Source organism: Chroicocephalus ridibundus, chromosome 19, assembly GCF_963924245.1.
Source record: "Chroicocephalus ridibundus chromosome 19, bChrRid1.1, whole genome shotgun sequence".
In the NCBI taxonomy this organism is placed as follows: domain Eukaryota; kingdom Metazoa; phylum Chordata; class Aves; order Charadriiformes; family Laridae; genus Chroicocephalus; species Chroicocephalus ridibundus.
The window spans coordinates 1,168,323-1,189,616 of record NC_086302.1 but is presented as its reverse complement, the minus strand read 5'-3'; the positions used below and the strand labels follow the sequence as shown (position 1 = coordinate 1,189,616).

At 41.9% G+C, this 21,294-nt stretch overlaps 2 protein-coding genes across 5 annotated transcripts; one reads left to right on the top strand and one right to left on the bottom strand.

The window, feature by feature from the left end:
* Window positions 1–1,914: 1,914 nt before the first annotated feature.
* ZBTB8OS (zinc finger and BTB domain containing 8 opposite strand) lies at window positions 1,915–12,289 on the bottom strand. Of its 4 annotated transcripts, none has more exons than XM_063355797.1 (9): window positions 12,042–12,289; window positions 11,898–11,918; window positions 10,539–10,720; window positions 9,139–9,163; window positions 8,444–8,565; window positions 8,129–8,211; window positions 7,671–7,723; window positions 7,372–7,408; window positions 1,915–2,445 (listed from the first exon to the last, which is right to left on the bottom strand). In XM_063355797.1, the coding sequence occupies exons 3-9, from the start codon at window positions 10,624–10,626 to the stop codon at window positions 2,335–2,337; spliced, it is 519 nt and encodes a 172-aa protein (XP_063211867.1). In that variant the 5' UTR covers window positions 10,627–10,720; window positions 11,898–11,918; window positions 12,042–12,289; the 3' UTR covers window positions 1,915–2,334. The 4 variants fall into 4 exon arrangements, with proteins under 4 accessions (XP_063211867.1, XP_063211865.1, XP_063211864.1 ...); XM_063355795.1 differs by having other exon boundaries at window positions 11,797–11,918; window positions 12,042–12,167; XM_063355794.1 differs by having other exon boundaries at window positions 1,918–2,445; window positions 11,812–11,918; window positions 12,042–12,167.
* Window positions 12,290–12,378: 89 nt separating this feature from the next.
* RBBP4 (RB binding protein 4, chromatin remodeling factor) lies at window positions 12,379–21,189 on the top strand. The gene is made up of 12 exons (XM_063355792.1): window positions 12,379–12,582; window positions 13,486–13,633; window positions 14,299–14,444; window positions 15,754–15,927; window positions 16,667–16,782; window positions 16,938–17,098; window positions 17,223–17,349; window positions 17,459–17,536; window positions 18,678–18,754; window positions 18,869–18,926; window positions 19,021–19,131; window positions 20,031–21,189. The coding sequence occupies exons 1-12, from the start codon at window positions 12,567–12,569 to the stop codon at window positions 20,094–20,096; spliced, it is 1,278 nt and encodes a 425-aa protein (XP_063211862.1). The 5' UTR covers window positions 12,379–12,566; the 3' UTR covers window positions 20,097–21,189.
* The last annotated feature ends 105 nt before the right edge of the window (window positions 21,190–21,294 follow it).

Here is a 21,294-nt window from a genome sequence, read left to right as displayed (position 1 = left end):
CCCTCTCGTAGCCGTGGTCCTCCCCACGGCGGAAGGGCCAAGTTGTTCTTCGAAGTCTGCAAACTGCTCACATCTTTGTTGATGTAATCTTAATTCTTTTAGGATATGCAGTAATCCTGCTGAGGCACCTTTCTAGAGTTGTTAAATTTCTTATGTTATTACACGGGGCAGGGGCTGCAGGGAGCTGGGAGATATACTGGGCTTGTGATAACACGCACGCTATTCATGTTTTTAAAAATAGACCTCATCCCTTTAAAATAGGATTCTGCAACATTGGTTTAGATTGTCATGATTATACTTGTTTTTTCCTTCAGAGCAAGCCTTCCTGCTATCCCTGACTGGAATGGAGATTTCTTCCCATCAGTTTCACCTCCTGGAACAGCTCAATGAACAACGGAAGCAAGACTTGTTCTGTGACTGCAATATCCTGGTGGAGGGAAAGGTCTTTAAAGCACATCGCAATGTGCTGTTTGCCAGCAGCGGCTATTTCAAAATGCTCCTTTCGCAGAGCTCAAAGGAGACGAGCCAGCCGACAATAGCTACTTTTGAGGTCTTCTCTCCAGAGACATTCATGGTTATCCTGGACTTCGTGTATTCAGGCATATTGGCTTTGACCGGACAAAATGTGATCGAAGTAATGTCAGCTGCAAGCTATCTGCAGATGACAGATATTCTTAATGTCTGTAAGACGTTCATTAAGTCCTCGCTGGATATTAATGAAAAGGAAAAGGATCATTACCTCAGCCTTTCGGCCAAGAGTACGAACAGTGAACCTGCCCACCCATCTCTTTATCGGTCAAGAAGGAAAGCAAAGAGCAACCCCCGGCGTTCCTATTCAGTCCCGGATGAAAAGACTAATCCAGTGAATGAAAATTCCTGGAGCAGCTACAGCAGCTACCTGTCCTCACAGGTGATTCTTCAGCAGGCAGAGACACAGCTCTCGAAAAGAGGCAGAAAACAGGGCTCAACGAGAAAGCGCCGAAAGCACCTCGGACTGTCACAGACCCGGGATTTTGTGCAGTGCAAATCGAACAAAACTGAGCGAGCCGGCGGAGGTGGCAGCACCTCCGATTCTGGCCACATCTCTCGGGTTAGAGAGGAAGCTGAATTCGATGCCGAGAATGATGTTGATCACGATAACTATGGATATAACTGTGAATCAGAAGTGATACCCAAGAGGTGGTCTGTTGCTCAGCTAGAACAAGAACTTTCAAGAACTCCCGAGTTCATGGAGTTAAAAGCAGAGGAACTGTACACCTCAATGCCCACAATTTTAGGTGTAATGAGTAGTTGGAATGAAGGTAAAAAGTAGATATAGTTTTGAAAAGTTTGTCTTTATTTGGAAGAATTTAGATGATCTTTTGGAGAGAATCTGTATAGCTGCATTAAAATCAAAACGATGCCTAATGTTGCAGGTTATTTCTTGATCTATTTATAGTGCCTAATGGAATGAGAGACTTTGCAGCCAGAACAGAGCATGAGAACCGGAATCAGAGAGCTTGACCCAGGCATTATGTAAAGTTAAAACAATACATGGCAGATTATTTGGACCCAAGTGGAGTTTAATGAAGTTTAAAAGAGCTGTAACAGACTTGGGGACTTGAAGGACTGAATTTCTCTTGTAATGTCCCCAATACCTGGCAGAAATAGAGGCATTCAACCTAAATCCAACCCAAGTCCTTCACAAGAGAAGGTCCTGTCATTGGTGGGACGCTGCACTTCCCTTGAGGTCCAAACCAGCCCACCTTCAGGACTGTTTGGCCACAGGACATAGAGCATCTCAGCTCTCAATGCCCTGACAGCATATGCCTCAGAGCGTGCAGTAAAGCTGACAGGTGTATTCTTACGTGCATTCCTTTGGAAACTAATGTACCTATATTTTATTATAATTGCATAATTTCAAGATATTGGGCATCCTGGTATATTACATGAAGATTATAAATGTCAAAGCTATGAACTGTTAGCTGATGGAAGAGGCAGATGTGATTACTGTATATTATCGCTATATATTTATAATCATCCGTATGTCTAAAAAATACCCTGAGTAAGAAAGAAAACACTATCAAATGCTATTTAACACATTCATAAGAAATATTAGGTTTGGGGAATTATATTTTGGGATTTTTCCTATTTAATGACAGACCAGAGGAAAAATGAACTGCTGCTTATTTAAGCTGAAAAATAATCAAACTACTACATAAAGACAGACTACTGCTAGTTGACATTTTACCTGTATTTCTCTGTAACAGATGACCTACCTCGGATGCGATTCAAATGCCCCTTCTGTACGCACACAGTGAAACGCCGCGCAGACCTAAAGCGACATCTTCGGTGTCACACAGGGGAGCGACCGTACCCATGCGAAGCGTGTGGGAAAAGGTTCACCCGACTGGAGCATTTACGCAACCACTTCCAAACGGTAGGCAATTTCAGCTGGGGTTCAGCCTAGACAAAAACACCACAAGATATCATTGGCACCAGCTGTTCACTCATTTCCAGACCTAATACCAGAAAAGCTTCCTAGCTGCACATCAATTATTCATTGTTTAAATTGGCAAATTGTATTTTAATTTCTTTTTTAGAATGATTGAGTGAATTTTCTTTTTCTAAAAAAAAAATAAAATAAAAAAAAAAACCACCTGCTTTTGGATGAATGCTGACATTTTCAAATTTTAAATCTCTTTAGATACATCAAGCTGGCAAACTGATCTGCAGAAAATGCAAGCGTCACGTAACTGACCTCACAGGATGCGTTGTTCAGCAGGGAACAAGACGCTACAGACTGTGCCATAAGTGTCTAGCAGAAGCTAATTTTGACAGCATCCCTGATGATTTAGATGCAGAACATTCTCCTGTCTCCTCCACGGGAAACAAATGTTCCAAATGGGCTTTGGAGGAGGAACAGAAATCAGATGAAGAGACAATAGAGGAGGAACCGTATAATTTGGTTGTCCGACATGTTAAGGATGATATTGCAGATGAGGTAGATGAAAAGGTGAAACCAAATCTTAGGTAGATATATTTGTGTATTTGTTACTGTTGTATTCAAGATTAAATTACTTGTGTCCTACCAACTACTGGTGGCTTATTACTTTAATTAAAATGAAATAATGCTAAAATTATATTATGAGAAGCAAAATATGGACTACAAGTTGTTCTATACTTCCAGACAAGCAACAGTTTAATTACTTGTAAGTATCATCCAGAAAGTACTTATTATCTAGAAACTATTTAGAGGAATTGGTTTATATTTCAGCAGACTTGCTCAGAGCTCCTGTTCATAATGAAGGTGTGAAGCTATTTACAGTCCTACAAAGATTCTAAACAATATAGATTTTTAAAAAACAAATATTGATAATTTGCTTTGAAAAAGTCTTACTAAAGCAAGCAGCTAAGAAACTTAAACCTGATTTTTGTTGACACTGTAATTAACATGTATATACACTTCAGAAACTTCCTAAGAAAGGAAAAAACAAGTAGAACTCTTCCTGCTGAAGAACCTACGAGAGCTTTGTTTTCTGAGTGAGCTTACTGCTTCTTATATTTGAGAACAGCATGATTAGTTTTAAAGACTACACACAGCCATACAGAGTAGAATAACGAACAGAGCATCTCTAGCACTTGGATAGTACAAGTTTGCCTTTTCAGATATGCAGTGGTTTTGTACTGTGAATTTTGAAGCAAGATACACTAATGTGGTTCCAAGGAAATAAAGTGCAATCACTGGAAGTACAGTTGTCAGGTTTTTTCCATTTTTTTTTTTTCAGGACTGGTGCAAGATTTGCTTAAACTCCTGTCTATCTTATGCTAAGATAATAAAGAAGACAAGTCTCTCTAATTTCAGTGGGACACTTGTGACTTAGATCATGGAGCTACTTTGGAAAGGCTTCCCTGCTTGTATAAATTTAGGATGCTTAACAGCTGCTTGACAGTCAGCATAAAAACATTTGTTTTATAAGGACAATTTCCGTGAGAGTTTAAGCAACCTTTGTAATCCTGGAGTCTCTTCAGCCTTTTTAGTAATCATATTTTTTTCCCAGTCATTTGGGTCAGAGAACCTCCGCTTGCTAAAGAAACTGAAAATGCTCAGTACTAAAGTGACAAAAAAAATAAAAATCCTTCCGAACATATAGAAGAAACATTCTGACTGAGAGCAGAGAATGGCATTCCCAGTAGGTACTTTTGATTAAAGAGCCACTGCTTGGTCTCATGTCTCATTTGATGCTATGTTTCCTTTCCTGTTAGCAGGATCTGTAGCTTGAGGTTACTGCCAAGCAAGCAAAAATTCCCTGTAGAGAATTTGAGAACAGCCATATTGATTCACATCAAGGTTCTCCCTGTCTCCAATAGTTGCCATTAACAGACCCAGGGAAAAGTGAGAACAGGGCAAGCCTACACAGCTTGCTCAAAACAGCAAGAAAAGAAGTGTTTGCAGTTTAAGCATGTTTTCTGAATTAACCACTTTCAGGTAGTTAATTGTCTGAGTGGGCCCCAGCTCAGTGAGAGACTACGGCCGGCCATGGTGTTCCTGTAATGCACTGGGAGAACTGGACTCCCAGTAAACACGCTGCTAGCTGAAACCCATCACTCCCACAGCTGTGGAAATGGTACAAGGTGAATTTAAAGCCTGTTTTATATAAGTACTTAATAATAAATATTGAAAAAAAAAGAGATGACTAACACTTACTTAATTCCAAGTGTTTTTGTAGGAAGTTCCTGTCACCATTTCTAAAAGCAGAGGACTTTACTGTGTTACTACATCTTGTGACTGATGGTACACACATAGCATCTCAGCGCTTCTACAAAGTTAAATTTTAACTAGATAAATTTATCTTCTCGCATTTTAGAGGGCTGGGCAAAAGGCCAGCACCCCCCCCGCCCTGTCCGCTGTCCCTCAGCGCCGGCGCCCAACGGCCGCAGCCGCCTCCTCAGGCTCTGTGGAGAACAAAGCCGCCTCAACTCGACGCCTGATTGGCTATTCCCAGTCGCCTGACCCAGCCAGCCAATGAGGTGTCAAAGCCGCGCTGAGGGGCGGGAGCCGCGCTCTGCCCGCCTGTGGGGCCGCCGTGGCGGCGGCGCCCCCGGCGCCCGCCCCAGCCCTCGCCTGCTGCGGGGCCCGGCCGTTCGCCGTGCCGAGGGAAGGCCCGCAGCCCTTCGCGTCGAGCAGCGCCAGCGGGCGGGCCCAGGCCTCGCTCTTCCTCCACAGCACAGCTGTGTCCAGCCTGTCGCCCTGGGACTGCTCCTGAGGAGGGAGGAAAGCCCAGCGTGTGAAAAATCATACTTTTTTTGTATCATCGTTCTTACAGAAAAGTCTGCTCACCTTAGCTGAGAACAAAGCATGAATGTAATTCATTGGTGTTAAAAATCCACTGGCCAAAATCATTCACACACAAATCCATTAAATCTTTCATCACTTGCAAGTTTTATTTCAGTGTTGAAGCTTTCTCAAAAAATAAAAGGGATTTTATCCCTCAATCTTCACAACATGGAAATAAAACCAGATTTATTTAAGATGACTTTACAACAAAACAAAAATGAGGCACCACCTCCAGAAATGAGGCGCTTGCAGCATTTACACTAAAAAAAGGGGGTCATGCCAGCACCCACCGCCCCTCACGCACTGTGTCCTCTCAGTTAAACAGCAATAGCGGGTAACAGGCATTTGCTGTCCTGCAATTTAAAACAAAACACACTTCTATTATTTTTGATTGACTTTGATTCAGTGAACTCAAATCCATAATCCTTTGACATCAAAAAATTGTCCATATTGTCCTTTCTAAATGAAGACATGGAAGCTGATTCAAATCGTCTCCTTTTTCAAAGAAGAGAATTGGCTTTCGTGAGAGAGTTGGGAGTGAACCCGCAGAGTCTGGTCCATCCCTTTCTCCGGCAGCAGCAAAGCCGCCTGCTTTTTAGAGTGATTATAGGTGCTATCAGGATTCCGTGTACAGGATCACATGCTTTAGGATTTCACATGGAAATTTATTTACAGCGATTCAGCACCACCTGCTGGCATGACGGTTTTTTTTTTCCTAAAAGTAGTCTAGACCATGTGGTGGTTTGGTTTTTTTCAATTGGTATACTTTCTTAGGTGTGCTTTGAACAGTAAGAATTTTTTCGACATTAAATCAGACCCACTGCAGATATTTTGGACCTTTTATATGATATGATGGAGAGATGTCACCTCTGAATTAGAGCACTTAAATCTGCAAATGATACCACGTAGATGAGCATTATCTCCTGCCACCCTAAAAAAGATTTTAGACAGCAGCCCCACTAGTTTCTCTATTTAGTTCATAAAGCACCCAACACATGTATCAGCCTTAAAAACTGACTGCCAGCATTCCTGAGAGACTTTCAACCCCTGAAACTCTCTTTTTTTCTTCTCAACACCCCCAAAACCCAACTAGTTCTCTTTTTCCTAGCATGCAGGTGTTTCTCTGCCTCACCATCCTCAAGTCAAAACACAGGCTGACACCTCCTGCAACTATTTCCTTCAATTTATGACTTGAATCGGCCAATTCCTTAGTTATTTCCACGGGGATTGCAGTTTTCAAGGAACTTTTGCCAGCCAATGACCAGTATCCACTTGACCACACTTCTCTTGCTTTAAATATCTATGATGACAAAGACTTCTGGCTTTTCGTCTTCACAGATCTGCATTGCCGAGTAAGTTATGGCTTTGACCTCTGTACCCTAAGAGAGAAAAACCACAAAAGCATGGATTTGCTAAATGACATCCCTTGTAGCAGTTCATAACAATACAGTATTTACTACCTTCTACAAATGCTATCCAGTTTAATGTTTTTTCTCCGCCAAAAGCTGTACCTGCATTTGTTCCAATGAATAAGAAAATTGGCATACTAATGGCAAGGACTTGGCCAGGCCAAATAGTGAATAAGTAACTCTTCCCTTATTTTATTGCCTCTTGAATACTACAAATTCCTCCTCTTACAGAACATCAACATTTGCTTTGCTATGACACAGCTAAAGAGCTGGCAGGGAGATAAGGATTTGACTCTAGCAATTCCTTAGGGAAAAAAAAAAGGCAAGAAAAACTGACTAAGCAAAGAGCCATGCACACATTCTGAATACAGACTGGTTTACCCTGTTATCAGCATCACAAAAAAGGACGCCAACTGTTGAGTTTTGCTAGTGCCGAGGAAGCATCAGATGCTCAGGTCAACAGTGTCAGAAACACGTTCACAAAAATCAGGCAGAAAGTGAGATCTTAAGTTTAGTGCCTGTGATACCATTCAGACGTGTTTATGCTCGGATCTCTCGAGAACTCAGAGGTCTGATTTAAAAGACACCATCCTTCCCCATCCTACCCCTGAAAGGTAAAAGATGTACAGATGAACCACTACATACCTGAGGGTGTTTGGGTAAAGAGAACTCTTCTCCCCACCTTTAAAGGCAAAAAGAAGAGAGGTCGTTGGAATTTTGGTAGTATTTATCAAATGTTATAACTTGTTCCAAATTATGATCATGGGACAGTGAGACTTTCATTTAAAGCCTCACAGGAAGAAAAAAGAGAAGCCCACAATCCACTTTTTGGAAAGCATCAGTGAACTCCAGCAGATCAACGGTATTTCAGAGTGGTGACTCTGAAGACAATATGTGCATTTTCAGTAAAGATATTCGTTACTCAACCGAATGTTTAAGCTCACCCAATGGATCTTATTTTGAATTGCATTCGGTCGATGTAAAGCACTTTCACCTCCTGCAGAGAAAGCGAGAGGAGAAATATGTCAGTAACATCTGTCTTCAGGCATAAATTCTCAGTAAATCCCATTTACAAGGGTTATATTCCACTGTCTAAATGGAATGTAAAACCAGAATATCTGAGCAGCCTCAAAGAGATACACTGCTACTCGAAAAACTAAGGCGGCAGAGCTGCCCCTACCATGTAACAGCAGCTAATAATTGGAGTTTGCGGTAACAAAGCTTAACAATTTGTTTCTCAAGTCTTTCTGCCCTGGTATTTTCAATTCTCCATGTGTTGCGCTAAGTGATCTATTGTGTCCCTTTTTTTTTTTTCCCCTAAAGTAACATTGCATTCAAAGATGGTGTTATCAGAGAATAGCCTCGACCTACAAACGAAAAAAGATCAAAACAGAACACTTACCCTGGGTATAAAGAACTCATTAGCGCTGAATTTATACAGCCACTCATCCAAGAAGTGGAAAAGAAGAGACAACATGTCATGTCCTGCATGGTTGAAGCAGAGAAGATAATCAGTTGATTATCTCAGCAAGACACTCAGACGTTTTTAAGAGTACGTCAGATGTACAGCTTCTGCGCTATTAGAAGATTCAGATTAGTGATGCTTAATTAGATTTTAATTAACTGCAACAAAACTACATCTAAAGACTGAAAATGTTGGTACCCTTCTCCCTCAGGGTTCATACAGTTCCAGTATAAAAAGTCGACGCAGCCTCACCTTCTGCCTCTACCTCCACTGTATCCACAGGTTCCACCGTCTCTGTATCAGTCATGTAGCCAAACATGGCCATGACGCACTGCTCAAATGCTTCCTCCAAAGTGTCTCCCCAGGCGTGTAGCCTAAAAAGACATGGATAATTTACCAGACCATAACAAAAAAAAAATACTAAAAAAATCCCAAACTAATATTCAGGTGAGAAATCAGAACACAAGAATTAATGCAGAGAAAGTGAATGAATAAAAATACTTGCTTTTCTATACCTATGCATTTGGACAAATTTTACAACAGATTTCCCTTGTTGTGGTTTGCGTGAAGAGCTTCTTGGGAGAATATGGAAAATAAATGTTTTACCAGACAACAAGAAAGCTCTTTCCTAATATGGCTAATTGATGTCTACAAAAGCGAACTATTCAGAGGAAATTTGTTTTAAAAGGAAGACATTTCAAAAGACATTTCCAAATAACAGAGGCTTAAGCCCCATAGGAATATTACATTAGAAAAGAAACCAGACGTGATTCTATGCTCTGCCAAGAGCAGAAACAGAATTGACCATCAAAAACTCCAGTGTGTGACCTTTCATGATTCCACAAGGTATACACCTGCAATCATTCTGCGACAGGTATTCCAGACTTATAGCAGTGTAAGAAATAATCCATTTGTCATATTGAGAAATCCCAGCTGCCCAAACTTACTGCACATCTGCTGTGTGATCCAAATCTGAGGGGGAAGGAAAAAGAAAAGGCATGACATCACCAAACATATTTTAAAAATGAGGGTTAAAAAAAGGAAATCAGATATCGTTGTTATAACAATAACTTTTTGCATTCATTTTCAGATGTGAAACAGTGATAATTTATTTTCCAGTATATTAGAAAAAGTTAGCACAGATGGAATCTTGGATTAATTCTGCCAAGCAGAAAAACAGCATTTAATACAAATATGTCAGTGCCCTACATGTACAGCACTGTGTGCAAGGTATGGCTGTTGTAACACAACAGGCTTCTACAAGTTAACTGCAATAAAAAGAGACTTTAACCAGGAGTAAAGAGTTTTTGCTGAAGTCTTGCAGGACTGGAAATTATTCATGCAGAGGATGAGATCTGCAAATATTTCCAGCTCAGCGAAAGAATATACCTGTCCACACCCAAAACCACTCATTATGCAAAAAGGAGAACTTTAAAAAAAAGTATGTAATACAAAATAGAAGGCAATCTTCACTAATAAGGTAGGACTAACATCCCAAGCATGTATGAAGTTTTACATGAACATCCTTTATATTCATTTATGAGAATGAGAGAAATGCAAAACTATACCAGGTTGGGAGAAACTGAGCTAACTTAGGATGTACAATAAATACAACACCATGATCACTCTAACTGAAAGACTGTTCTGATGCTGTTTAGATCATTCACAAGCTATTAATGGATTCTCAACAACAGTCTCTAAAGCAAACAAATTCCAGTGGATATAAAAGAAGAATGAAACCTCTTCCGATTATGGAAACAGCATGACTATTGTAATATGTCACAGTATTTCTGCACTGCTATCAAATAAAGATCTGAAAATATATATTCTAACAGAGTAATAGACACTGTCTCTCCAGACAGAGACCGCTGAAATAGAAAACAGTCAGACACCGAATGGTCTCCTGTGAGCACCTTAAGCTAACCCTTGGGCTGCCGCCCACTTGTTTGACATGTTCTTAGAAGACAGTCCAGGGGTGGGGAAAGGGAGAGATAATGATCTTTAAGTAGTGCATGTAGGAGAAAAAACACCTCACAGAAGACTAACACACTCCTGAATATCAATTCCTGTATAAGAAAGGTAGAAAAGTGTACTGTCTTGCTAAGAAATAGCTAGAAAGGGGAAAGTTTTCAAGGTAAGACTTAATGATAAATAAAATTGTAGCTATCTCATCTGTATTAATTCAACTACAGATGCATACCACAGTCTAAAGACACAGGATACTGGTGTATTAAGAAGCCCCACATGTGCTTAAAAGGCATATCCTGCTACCTTCCTTCCCCTTCCTCCCCCTCACAATTGCACTGTCACACATACACTGACTCAGGATAACGTTAAAAATACTCACATTCGTATTTCTTATTGAGTGGCGGGTATTTGGCTTTGATAGCCTTCTGCTCCTCTGTCAGATTGTAGTCTCTCTCGTCGGCTGCCATAGCTGCCGGGCTTGAGCAATGCTCCCTCACTTCCTGGTGCTGGGAAACATGGCCACCTCCGCCAGCGCCTCCCGGCCGGGCTTCCCAAGGGATGCTGCAGTAGAAAAGGGAGAATTGCCTCTCAGTTTGGTTTTTCACTTGACAGCGGTTTGGTAACACATGTAGACAGGCTGAGGTATTTAAAACATGGTATTAAATGCATGTCATTTAAGTTGTTTGCTATCAAAACTGTCACTGGGAGACACGGAAAGTTCAGAGTTCAACCCTACACCGCTTGCCTCATTAATTGACACAAGTTATGTTCAGGCAGTGAAGCCAAGGGATTACTGTCCTTACAGAAGTGTGGACTTTGGCCTTTTCCAGGAAGAACTACATTTTTTCCTCATTGTTGTGCACACAACCAAGCATTTCGTGCATCCTCAAATAATAAAATACTGTTAATAATGTGAAGTAGTGAGCCCGCTGGTACATCACATAGCAGGCTGAAATTTGCATTGCCTCCAAACCCTGAGATCTAACAGGAAGATCTGTAGCCTTACGCACGATTTTTCTTTAGGAAAAAAAGTCTAGTTTTCTCTTAGGACAGACTGCATTTAAGGCTTCAATCCTAGAAACACATACAGGGCAAGTATGACCCGCCACACAACTGCAGGGTTCTCCCACGTTTCTTTTCTTGCAGAATGTCTTTTTTTTTAAAACTGTTTTTTTCTAAAGCAAGAACTGTATCAAATCCCTATTTAAAGGCTAATTCTCAGACCTAATCTTAGTAGTTGCTCAGTTTCATACAAACCTTCATTGGTAAATCTAACAGCCACAAATTGGAAAACCTGATTAACTTCAGGCTAATTAATTTTCCTCAGACTAGAGCTCCCCGGATTTCCAGATATAGTAACCATTCTCGCTCTTTCTTAACATTTTAGTGCATTAAAAGATTTATCCACAGCTGAGCCCAAGACTTCTGTGAATAATGCAAGAGATAAATTTATAGATAGCATGTAACATCATCAAGACTACTTTTAAACAGGAGTGGTTCCTACTCCAAGGCTTAGAAACAGACTTCACGGGATTTCCAATTTCTATTTTCAGGCAAGTGTCTAGGGATGTTGCAAAAAGAAGCCTGAAATTGAGAAGCCACTGCTGCCCTGAGGGAATAAACCCAGATGAACACACATTTTGATTTTAAACCTGTTAAGCCTTGACTGCAGAAGGTCAGATCCACGGCTGATCACACCAGGATAGCCACAGCAGGCCCATCAGAACCAGCTACATACCAAGCAGGGCTCACCGCCGCACTGAATTAGGGAAAAAGGGAAGTTATTAGTTATTATAAGCAATTAATAACCCAAGAGGAAGCTGAGGGTACTTCCGTGAGGAGGGAGGGCCGTGAGGGCCGGGTCTCGGCCCCACACACGCACCAGTCCGATCCCGTCCCGCCCACGGCTATGGCGACCGGAGCAAACCCCGGCCGGAGCCGGAGCCGGAGCCGGAGCCGGAGCCGGAGCCGGAGCCGGAGCCGGAGCCGGAGCCGGAGCCGGAGCCGCCCCTGCCCCTCAGCGCGGGGCGCTGCCGCTTTAAGTGCGAGCGAGGGGCGCGGGCCGCCCTCCCTTTCCCCTCCGGAAAATGGCGGCTCCCAGGGGAGCTTCACCAGCACCCTCCTCCTTCCCACGTGACCGCCGAGCGCGCTCCCCTGCCGCCTGTCCCCTCCCCTTGCCTCTCGCCGATTGGCTGTCGCGGCCCGGCGGCGGGCGGCGATTGGCCGGCGTTGGCGCGCGAAGGGGTGCGCGGCGCCGGAGCGGCAGGCGGCGGGGGCAGGAAACAATAGAGCCCGCGGCCGGAGGGGTCCGAGCAGGGAGCGGAGGAACCGGCTGCCCGTCTCGCCCAGCCCAGCCCGCCCCGCCTCACCTCGCCTCCCGCCACCGCCCCGCTCCCCCCGCCCCGCCATGGCGGACAAGGAAGGTAGGGCTCGCGGCGCCGTGTAGGCCCCGCGACGCGGCCTTCTCCCCTTGGGCCTACCGTGAGGCGCGGGGGCGGCCGGTGTGAGGGGAGCGGTGCGGGGGAGGCGGTCCCTGCCGGCATGGCCCGCCGCCCCTCGCCACCGGGCCTCGCCGAGGTGGCCTGGGGCCCGACCCCTCGTGTTGCCTCGGGGCGGGGGCCTGTACTGGGGTCGGGTCGTTCCATCCCTGCCCCCCCCCCCTTTTGATCCGTTCGTATCCGCTCCCGGCGCGCGAATTCTCCGAGCAGCCCGGTGTAAGGGGGGTCGCGCACACGCAGAAATGCTGTGCCCCGTGAGGGGGGTGGGCAGCTGCCCGCCTGGTGCAGACAAAGAGGTGTCACCAGCCGCGCTGCCGCCTTCCTGGGGTGCGCTCCCCAAGGGCCTGCGCTGCTCTGCCGGCGGCTTGTGGCAGATGGTGCGAGAAAGTGTGGGAGAGAAACGGGAGGAGCTTTGCAAAACTGAATTTTGGGAACTGGTAGTTCAAGGCTGCACCGAGCCCGCTCTGTGTAACAGCAGTGGCTGCGCCTCCCGCGTTTAAACATCTTTACAGTTCTGGTTTTTTGCTCCACGATATCCTGTGGCAACAAGTTTCAGAATTTTATTGTGCTGCTTCTGTTGAGATGATGAAATTTGATACAGTTAATATTAACGCCCAGCCTTATATCCAATAAAACAAGGATTAGCACGTTCAACAGAGGATTTTTAATCGTCTAGCAACTACTCCAATAGAGTAGTCTAACAGCAAACCAGCGTGTGAGGTAGTTGGCTCTTTATTCAGTTGCCCATTCACAGTGTTGTGTGTATGTTTTAAGTTGTAAGTATATTCAGAGAGGCTAATCATACGCGTTTTTTTAAAAAAAATATAGCAGCCTTTGATGACGCAGTGGAAGAACGTGTGATCAATGAAGAGTATAAAATATGGAAAAAGAATACTCCCTTCTTATATGATTTGGTAATGACCCATGCTCTGGAATGGCCCAGCTTGACTGCTCAGTGGCTTCCTGATGTAACAAGGTAAACTGATTCTTTTGCTTTTTCTTCTTTTTTAAAGCAGAATAAATAGTAAATCTAGGATCACTTTTTGTTAAAGTAAGGCAATATGTGATTCCTTTCTGTCTTAAATGCTTTTTGTACCCTTGCCTTGCCAACAGCAAGTTGAGGACTAGGAACACTAGAGAGATAATCAGTACAGATGCTTTTAATTTGGGAAATGGCTTATATTACTGAGAAGATATTTTTGCACATTTGATTTCCATGTTTTTCTTTCTCCAGCTTCACCCTCCCTTTAATGAGCAAAAGAACTTAGTCAAAAATAGAACTAGATATGACTTCTCTGTAACCACCATTTTGTCCTAAGCTTCCAAAACAATGTTCTGCTTGCAGTGAATGTTGATGCCTCTCAGAGTTGTGCTTGGAAGGAACTGCTGAGGCCTCTTAAAGGAAGGCACAGGAATGGTGGTCTGTCAGTGTTGTGCTGCAAGAATTTTAGGTTGAGATCTTGAGTTATGATTAATGATTTCCTCTGAAGGAAGCGAGTTTGGTGTTGGAGCAGGAGAGCGATGATAACTTTAAAAGAGTGCTATTAGTGTTAGAACCTGTCATAAAAAAAATATTGTAATCAGCTCAGTATTTGTGTAACCCCCTTCTTTTGTTTCTCATGTAACTCTCTGCCCTTGCAGACCTGAAGGCAAAGATTTCAGTATTCACCGGTTAGTCCTGGGGACCCATACTTCAGACGAACAAAATCATCTTGTGATAGCTAGTGTGCAGTTGCCTAACGACGATGCCCAGTTTGATGCTTCACACTATGATAGTGAGAAAGGAGGTAAGGGACCAAAGATGTTTTAACCATTTTTTCCTTCCCTTCTCAATAGAATATTTGTCTTTCCTTAAAGTTCAGGCAGCAAAGTTCAGATGTTACTTCTAAACTAATCAATGTATTTCTAAGTGGTGCCCTTACTTAACAGTAGACAAATACTATGTTTTTTGAATGTATGTAATGTCTTAATAATATAATGATGAAAAAAAGAAGGTGGCAGGCTTATTTCAAAAGTAGGTGTGCGTGGGAAAAACCACACCCTTCCCTATTTCTCATCAGGAATTCACATTGAATTTCATGGAGTACTGCTTAGTGGTATTTTTATTATCACTTTTGCATTACATAAACTCTTCCAGTGAGAAAATCAGTCATGTAAAAGAATATTTTATTTCAGAGGAGTGTAACATTTCAAATGTTCTTCTCTTGTCTGAATTCTGCTGCCTGATAGTTGTGCCAGCCCCTCTTGGATAAAAAGATTATTGTATTTTGTTTGATATATCAGACTTGAATTCAGTGCTTTCTCTAATCTCAGTTGGCTGTCAGCATTGTTAGAAGTTAGACATTTCTCATTTTCACTTGGTTGAATCGGTCTTTCTACTGGTGAAAGTCCTTAATGATCCAATGTTTGCTCTTCTTTTTGCTGGAAGCCTGGATTGTGCAATTAGCATTTTGATCTTTGGGCTTCTGAGAGTTATTCATGAACACAATGTAGTCTAATAAATACTTTGTTTCTATTCCATTTCAGTATTTCTCAAAAACATACTACTCCAATTTAAAAACAAAACAAATGAAAACCTGCCTCTTTTTGCCAGAACGATGCTGTGCAATTTTGTGAAATGCTAAGTTACTGTGACTTAACTTGCTAAAGCTACCTATCTTTATAATTAATTACAGTCCTGTATCTTAAATGTGGTGCAACAGGGTTTTTTGCCGGAACTTTGTCTATTCTGCAATGCTGAATTTTGTTATATTTGAGAGTGCAGTTGCAGCACATCTGTTTCAAATGTACAACACATCTTCATTACAGAGAAGAGTTTTAGGTATGATAAATCTGCAGCTTGTGTTATTAAATTTGAAATAGTAAAAAATTTTCAGGAAGAACTGGTCTTTAACTTAGCCAAAGTCCTGATATTTTGATGTTATGAATACAGACGTTTAAAACAACATGTGACTTGAAAACCGAATGCTTTCAGTTTTACGGTTGTTCTTGTGACTGTTCCTTCAAAATGAGAGCTTGATAGTACCAGTCATTGAGTCTTTGTGTCTTGATCTGAAACGAGCTTATTATTTACAACTACTAAATTCTTATTTCCAGAGTTTGGAGGCTTTGGGTCAGTTAGTGGAAAAATTGAAATTGAAATCAAGATAAATCACGAGGGAGAAGTGAACAGAGCACGTTACATGCCACAGAACCCATGTATCATCGCTACAAAGACTCCATCCAGTGACGTCCTTGTCTTTGATTACACCAAACACCCATCTAAACCAGGTGTCTGCTTCTTCATTGTATCTGTGCTTCAGAGGTAGCTAAGCCTTCCCTTAAGAAAAGGCTGATGTAGTGAAAAAAAGGTTAAAAAGTTTTGTGGGTTGCATATCATTTATGACTTAAATGGAAAGCGGGTATTTAGTGTAAAAGGTTATTTTGTATGCAGCTTAAACATATGTATCCAATATGTATCAATAGAAAGGTATGCTTTTTTCCTTTTGTTGTTTACTGCATGTTTTTTCATGTCACTGTATGTGGTGGTACTTGGGGTGGTGGATTGGAAACTATATGATTTGTCGAGTAGCTGAGCTGTTTTCCTGATATCCTGTAAGGATATTAACAGTCATTTACCCATTAAACTCATCAAGATCGTATAGAGTAACTAGTTCTGCCACTTGTGAGGCGGGACAGAAGTGCATTTCTCACTTCCAAAGTGCAGTTGGAGGCATTGAGAGAAAGAAAAATATCACACCAGCAGAGTGTTTAGGAAGAGTTTTCACCTTGGAAAAATCTGCAATGTGCTTTTACTAAGAAAAGACAAACTGCTGTGTGTTCTCTCAGTGTGTTCTATTTTAATAAAGTGGTTCTTCAGTCGGGGAAAATGCTCAAAAGGATAGAGAGGAATCCTGTTGAAAATGTCAAAGCAAAGTTTAGTGAAGCACAGTAAACCTTAATGCCAGGTATTCCAGGATGTACTGGAAATGATACTAAGCATTGGAGTTCTTACGCTGCCTTTTTACAGACCCTTCTGGAGAGTGTAACCCTGATCTGCGTCTTCGTGGACACCAGAAGGAAGGTTACGGGCTGTCATGGAACCCGAACTTGAGTGGGCATTTGCTTAGTGCTTCTGATGATCATGTGAGTACTTTAAATATAGCTGGGGTACAATCTGCACTTTGTGTCCCTTGGCAAAGGTAAAAAATGTTTTGTTTTTGAGGGGGAGGAGGTAGGGAAGGTGAAGAGTATGTCTGTCTAAAAATGCAATTTAAAAAAAATTTTGTTTTTTTTTAAAGACCATTTGCTTGTGGGATATTAGCGCTGTTCCAAAAGAAGGCAAAGTGGTGGATGCAAAGACCATCTTCACAGGCCATACAGCAGTAGTGGAAGATGTATCTTGGCACCTGCTCCATGAATCGCTTTTTGGATCTGTTGCTGATGATCAGAAGCTCATGATGTAAGTGGGGTAATGTCTTCAGAAACTGAGTGCTTCGGTCCCTCTTGCTTTCCCACCCGCTCCTTAGTCCCTCAGTAAAATGGTATGTAAACCTGTGTTTCAATTCCATGTTTTCCCCTTACAGCTGGGATACTCGGTCAAACAACACCTCCAAACCTAGTCATTCAGTGGACGCTCACACAGCTGAAGTCAACTGCCTGTCTTTCAATCCCTACAGTGAGTTTATCCTGGCTACAGGATCAGCTGATAAGGTACGTCTACCATGAACTTGGAACATACTTGTTTAGTTTCTGATGTGTAAGTGTGGATGTATATATTGGTTACTTCAACAAAAAATCTTTTTATGGTTTCTTTTCCTAGACTGTTGCTCTATGGGACTTGAGGAACCTAAAACTGAAGTTGCACTCCTTTGAATCACATAAAGATGAAATATTTCAGGTATAGCAAAATGTCTTTTATGCACATAAACTTAGTTCTACTTGTCTGTCTGGAAAAAATGAAAAACATTATTTTCCGCACTATGTTTTTATTAAATGTACTTAAAAACTCATATATTCTTTCTCTCGTCTGCTTATAATTCTCTGGCTTATTGTTGTGGAGCTGTATAGTGCTCTGTGTGGGGTAGAGCTCCAGTACAGATAAGAGCGTCCAGAAGGCCAGGGACAGAACGTAATGAGGAAATGGCTGAGAGCTTTAACCACAACAGAAGGGTGAAATGCAAGGAGTACAGAGTAAATGTAAATTATTCATGGCAGCAGATTGAAGCAGGGAGGCACAATGAAATGGCTGCAGTGTTTTCATCTTCTCAGCTTGGTCCTGTAGGAAGGCTTTAGCTGGTACCCATTAAAGGGGATCACCGGAACATCCTGTGACAATGAACAATTGCTAATTTTGCTAGTGTAAATATAGAATGTTCGCGTCACGGGTAGTGTGTGCTTAGCAGATACAATATTTCCATGTCCAACTCATGTCCCACTCAGAAGAAAAATATGTAGAGATTTTTTTGTAGAAGGATTACTATTTAAGACTGTAGTTACTTCTAAATAAAATTACACATGGAATCTTGAAATGTTAGGTTAGTATGCAGAATTACGTGTTCTTTCCTAATCCTGTGATCCTATTAAGTGGTATGTTTTGGTGAGATTTATCTTCAGCAGAAGTAGTAAATGTGAGGTTTTTGGCAGTTAAGCTTAATTATAGTGATTTCTTTTCATGTGTAAACCGTTACCTACTACTTAAGGAATCTGTAGTTTATATTTGTGCAATCCTTATTAAGGTAAGGAGCAGCTAATACCCTCGAGAGCTGCTTTGCATTTCATAACACATGGTCTTTGTTAGAGGAAAGGTTATATGTGGTACCTTTTTAGTGCTCAAATGCCTTGTTAGGGTATGAACATTCACAAACCAACCTCCCGTGTTAGAATGCTGTTATTTGGGCATATTCGTGTTTAAAGTTAATATCAGTTTGAATTTTCATAGAACTTTCAGGATACAAAGTAGAGTGGTGTTTGTTGTGAATGTCTGTCATGTTACAGCTTCTTAAAACTAACTTGCTTTCTAAATTCATCCTTGTCTGCAGGTTCAGTGGTCTCCCCATAATGAAACTATATTGGCCTCCAGTGGCACTGACCGCAGGCTAAATGTCTGGGACTTGAGGTAAATCCCCAATTAGTCACATTGTCCTGACGAAATATTATTGATAAATTGCATCACACTTCAAGCAAGCAAACGAACTCCCCACCTTCTCATTTTTCCTCCCTTTTTTTACAGCAAAATTGGAGAAGAGCAGTCCCCTGAAGATGCTGAGGATGGTCCCCCAGAGCTGTTGGTAAGTCTTTGGAATCTCGTTGACTGTTTTGATCTATTATTCATCTTGTGATGTAGATTTGAAAACATTCCCCCTTTTTTCTCCCCAATACTAGTTTATTCATGGTGGTCATACTGCGAAGATATCTGATTTCTCCTGGAATCCCAATGAACCCTGGGTAATTTGTTCTGTATCAGAAGATAATATCATGCAAGTCTGGCAAATGGTAAGTTGTTTGGGAAGGTGCAGGAAGTGGCAGATAAGAGGTGGTGTTCAGCTGCCTGGATTTTGGCATTTCTGCTTTTATTTGCAGCTCTCGGCGTGACTTGCTTTGTAGCACTGCCTAAATCTCAAAGGGATAGTGAAATCCACTCGAGGTTTGGTCCAGACAATGGTTTACAAATACTCAGAAGCTGTTCTGTGTTTCTTACAATTTAAAAAAAAAAAAAAAGTGCTGGTGTAGAAGCAAATTTTTCCCTTCAATGTTTGAATGAAAAGTGTGTGTGAGGACCAAAGATGAAGTTGAGGTTTCTGTTAGTTATTGTCTTAAAGAATGAAATCTTTGCAAATGACATAAATGTCCTTGTGAAGATGGAGAGGAGTGGTGGTGAATAGAAGTTTGCTGACCCTAAATTACCAGCTGTTGAAAGTTTTGGAAGACGAACTTGTGTAGTTTGAATAACCTTTGACAAGACCATTCTCCTAATTTTTGTTTATTTTATTTCAAACCAATGTTTGAAATCGGTTCACAGGGGCGCTGTTCCTAGCAGCCTTCCATATAGTTCTTTTGGAAGGCGCTGCTGCTGAGCAGAGGATCTACCAAAGGTATATAAAATAGCCCTTTAATTGAAGTAGGTCTTGCAGTGGTCTCCACTGTAAGAGGCAGGTTTCCATAAGCTGCAGTACCTTACAGGGTATTTATGCAATGTTTTGGAGATGTGGCTGTTATGAATAAGGTTGTTTGTGTTGCTTTCTTAATGTTAAATTGCCTTGAGGGATCAGGGACGGGTGATACGTATCTACAGATGAAAAACTGCCACAACTTTTTGAAGTGTTCTAGCAGGTGGAATCCTGTTCAATATGGTGGCAAAGTGCTTCTTCGGTTCCTCCATCTCTGTCTTGCAGGCGGAGAACATTTATAATGATGAAGACCCTGAAGGAAGCGTGGATCCAGAAGGTCAAGGATCCTAGACGATGACCTTTCCCTGTTTTTAGTCTTTTTCCTTCTCTTCCCTCTCAACCCTGATATTGACTTAACACTGGTTTTGAGACACACGTAGGCTTTGTGTTCAGCCATCCTTCTGTAGATACCATCAACAGGCTTTTTAACCCAGACAGTGAGTTCTCCCGAAGAAAAGGGCTTAGCCTGACTCCGCTGGTACCGTGCTGTAGCTCCTCCGTTAGATTTCCTACAGCAACCTCTTGCCTTTAGGCCTGGCTGTCTCATTTTAGCTGCCTTCATCACACAAAGCAAACTTGGTTTTGGTGGGTTTTTTTCTTCTTCTGTCTTTAGCTTGCTACAGCTGCAGGCTTTTGCCTAATTTAAGCAAAAAATTGGTAGAGCTGCCAAAGTATGCTGGAGCCACTGGAGATGGTACAAGTGTTAATCCACTGGCAGTTCAGAAATGGAGTGTGGAAGGTCTTACCCTCTTCAGTACAACTCAGAAGTCTTGGGATTCCTTTAGTTAATCTGTACCTTGTGGATTTTTTTCTGCCTCTGCAGATACAAAACAGACTTGCAGATTCTGACTTGAACTGAAATTAAATTCCTTTCTATATATTTTTTTTTTTGTCTCTACTGGTAATTCTGGGGTTTTCATTCCTTCCTTCCTTCCTTCCTTCCTTCCTCCCTTTCCCTTTTCTCTTCTCCCGTCTGCTGGGTGACAGCGGTTCGGATTCGTTAGCTATTCCTGCAGAGCATTGTTCACCTTTCATGTTTTTTGCTCTATTGTGTGTTTCTTGAGCTGTGTTTTCACATATATTCCTTTCCTTTCTGTGAAATGGTTTTTAAACTTGGGGCCACCAAGTTGTAAAGGTGTATGTTTTTACCAACTGATGTACCACAGATGGCATGCCCGGTAACTATAACAGCGTTGGTAGCTGGTGTCTGTAAAGCAAATTAAATGTGGATGAACTACTTTTTTTAGGAGTTAGTCCTTGACCACTAGTTCCTGCACATCTTCCACTAGGGTGTCCTGTTCCACCAGCAACCTGTTACTCTCCATGCTCCTCATGACTAATTGCGTGTAAGTGCTTCAGATGGAATAAATTTTTTCTACGTAAATGCTGTGTAGCTCTGATTTTTGTGCTGAGTTTTTCCTTCTGCATTAAGTGTTTTCTCGAGGGTAAACTCTTCAGAAAACAGAGAAAACAAGGGCATAGTCTCTGC

Excerpts from the sequence above, each read along its gene's own strand:
- RBBP4 (XM_063355792.1), top strand. Across the intron at positions 14,445-15,753 it reads CTATGATAGTGAGAAAGGAG|AGTTTGGAGGCTTTGGGTCA; the intron begins GTAAGGGACCAA and ends TCTTATTTCCAG. Across the intron at positions 17,099-17,222 it reads GATGATCAGAAGCTCATGAT|CTGGGATACTCGGTCAAACA; the intron begins GTAAGTGGGGTA and ends TTCCCCTTACAG.
- ZBTB8OS (XM_063355797.1), bottom strand. The coding sequence starts at position 10,626 with ATGGCAGCCGACGAGAGAGACTACAATCTGACAGAGGAGCAGAAGGCT. Across the intron at positions 8,566-9,138 it reads GATCACACAGCAGATGTGCA|GCTACACGCCTGGGGAGACA; the intron begins GTAAGTTTGGGC and ends ATGTCTTTTTAG. Across the intron at positions 8,212-8,443 it reads AGTGGAGGTAGAGGCAGAAG|GACATGACATGTTGTCTCTT; the intron begins GTGAGGCTGCGT and ends TCAACCATGCAG.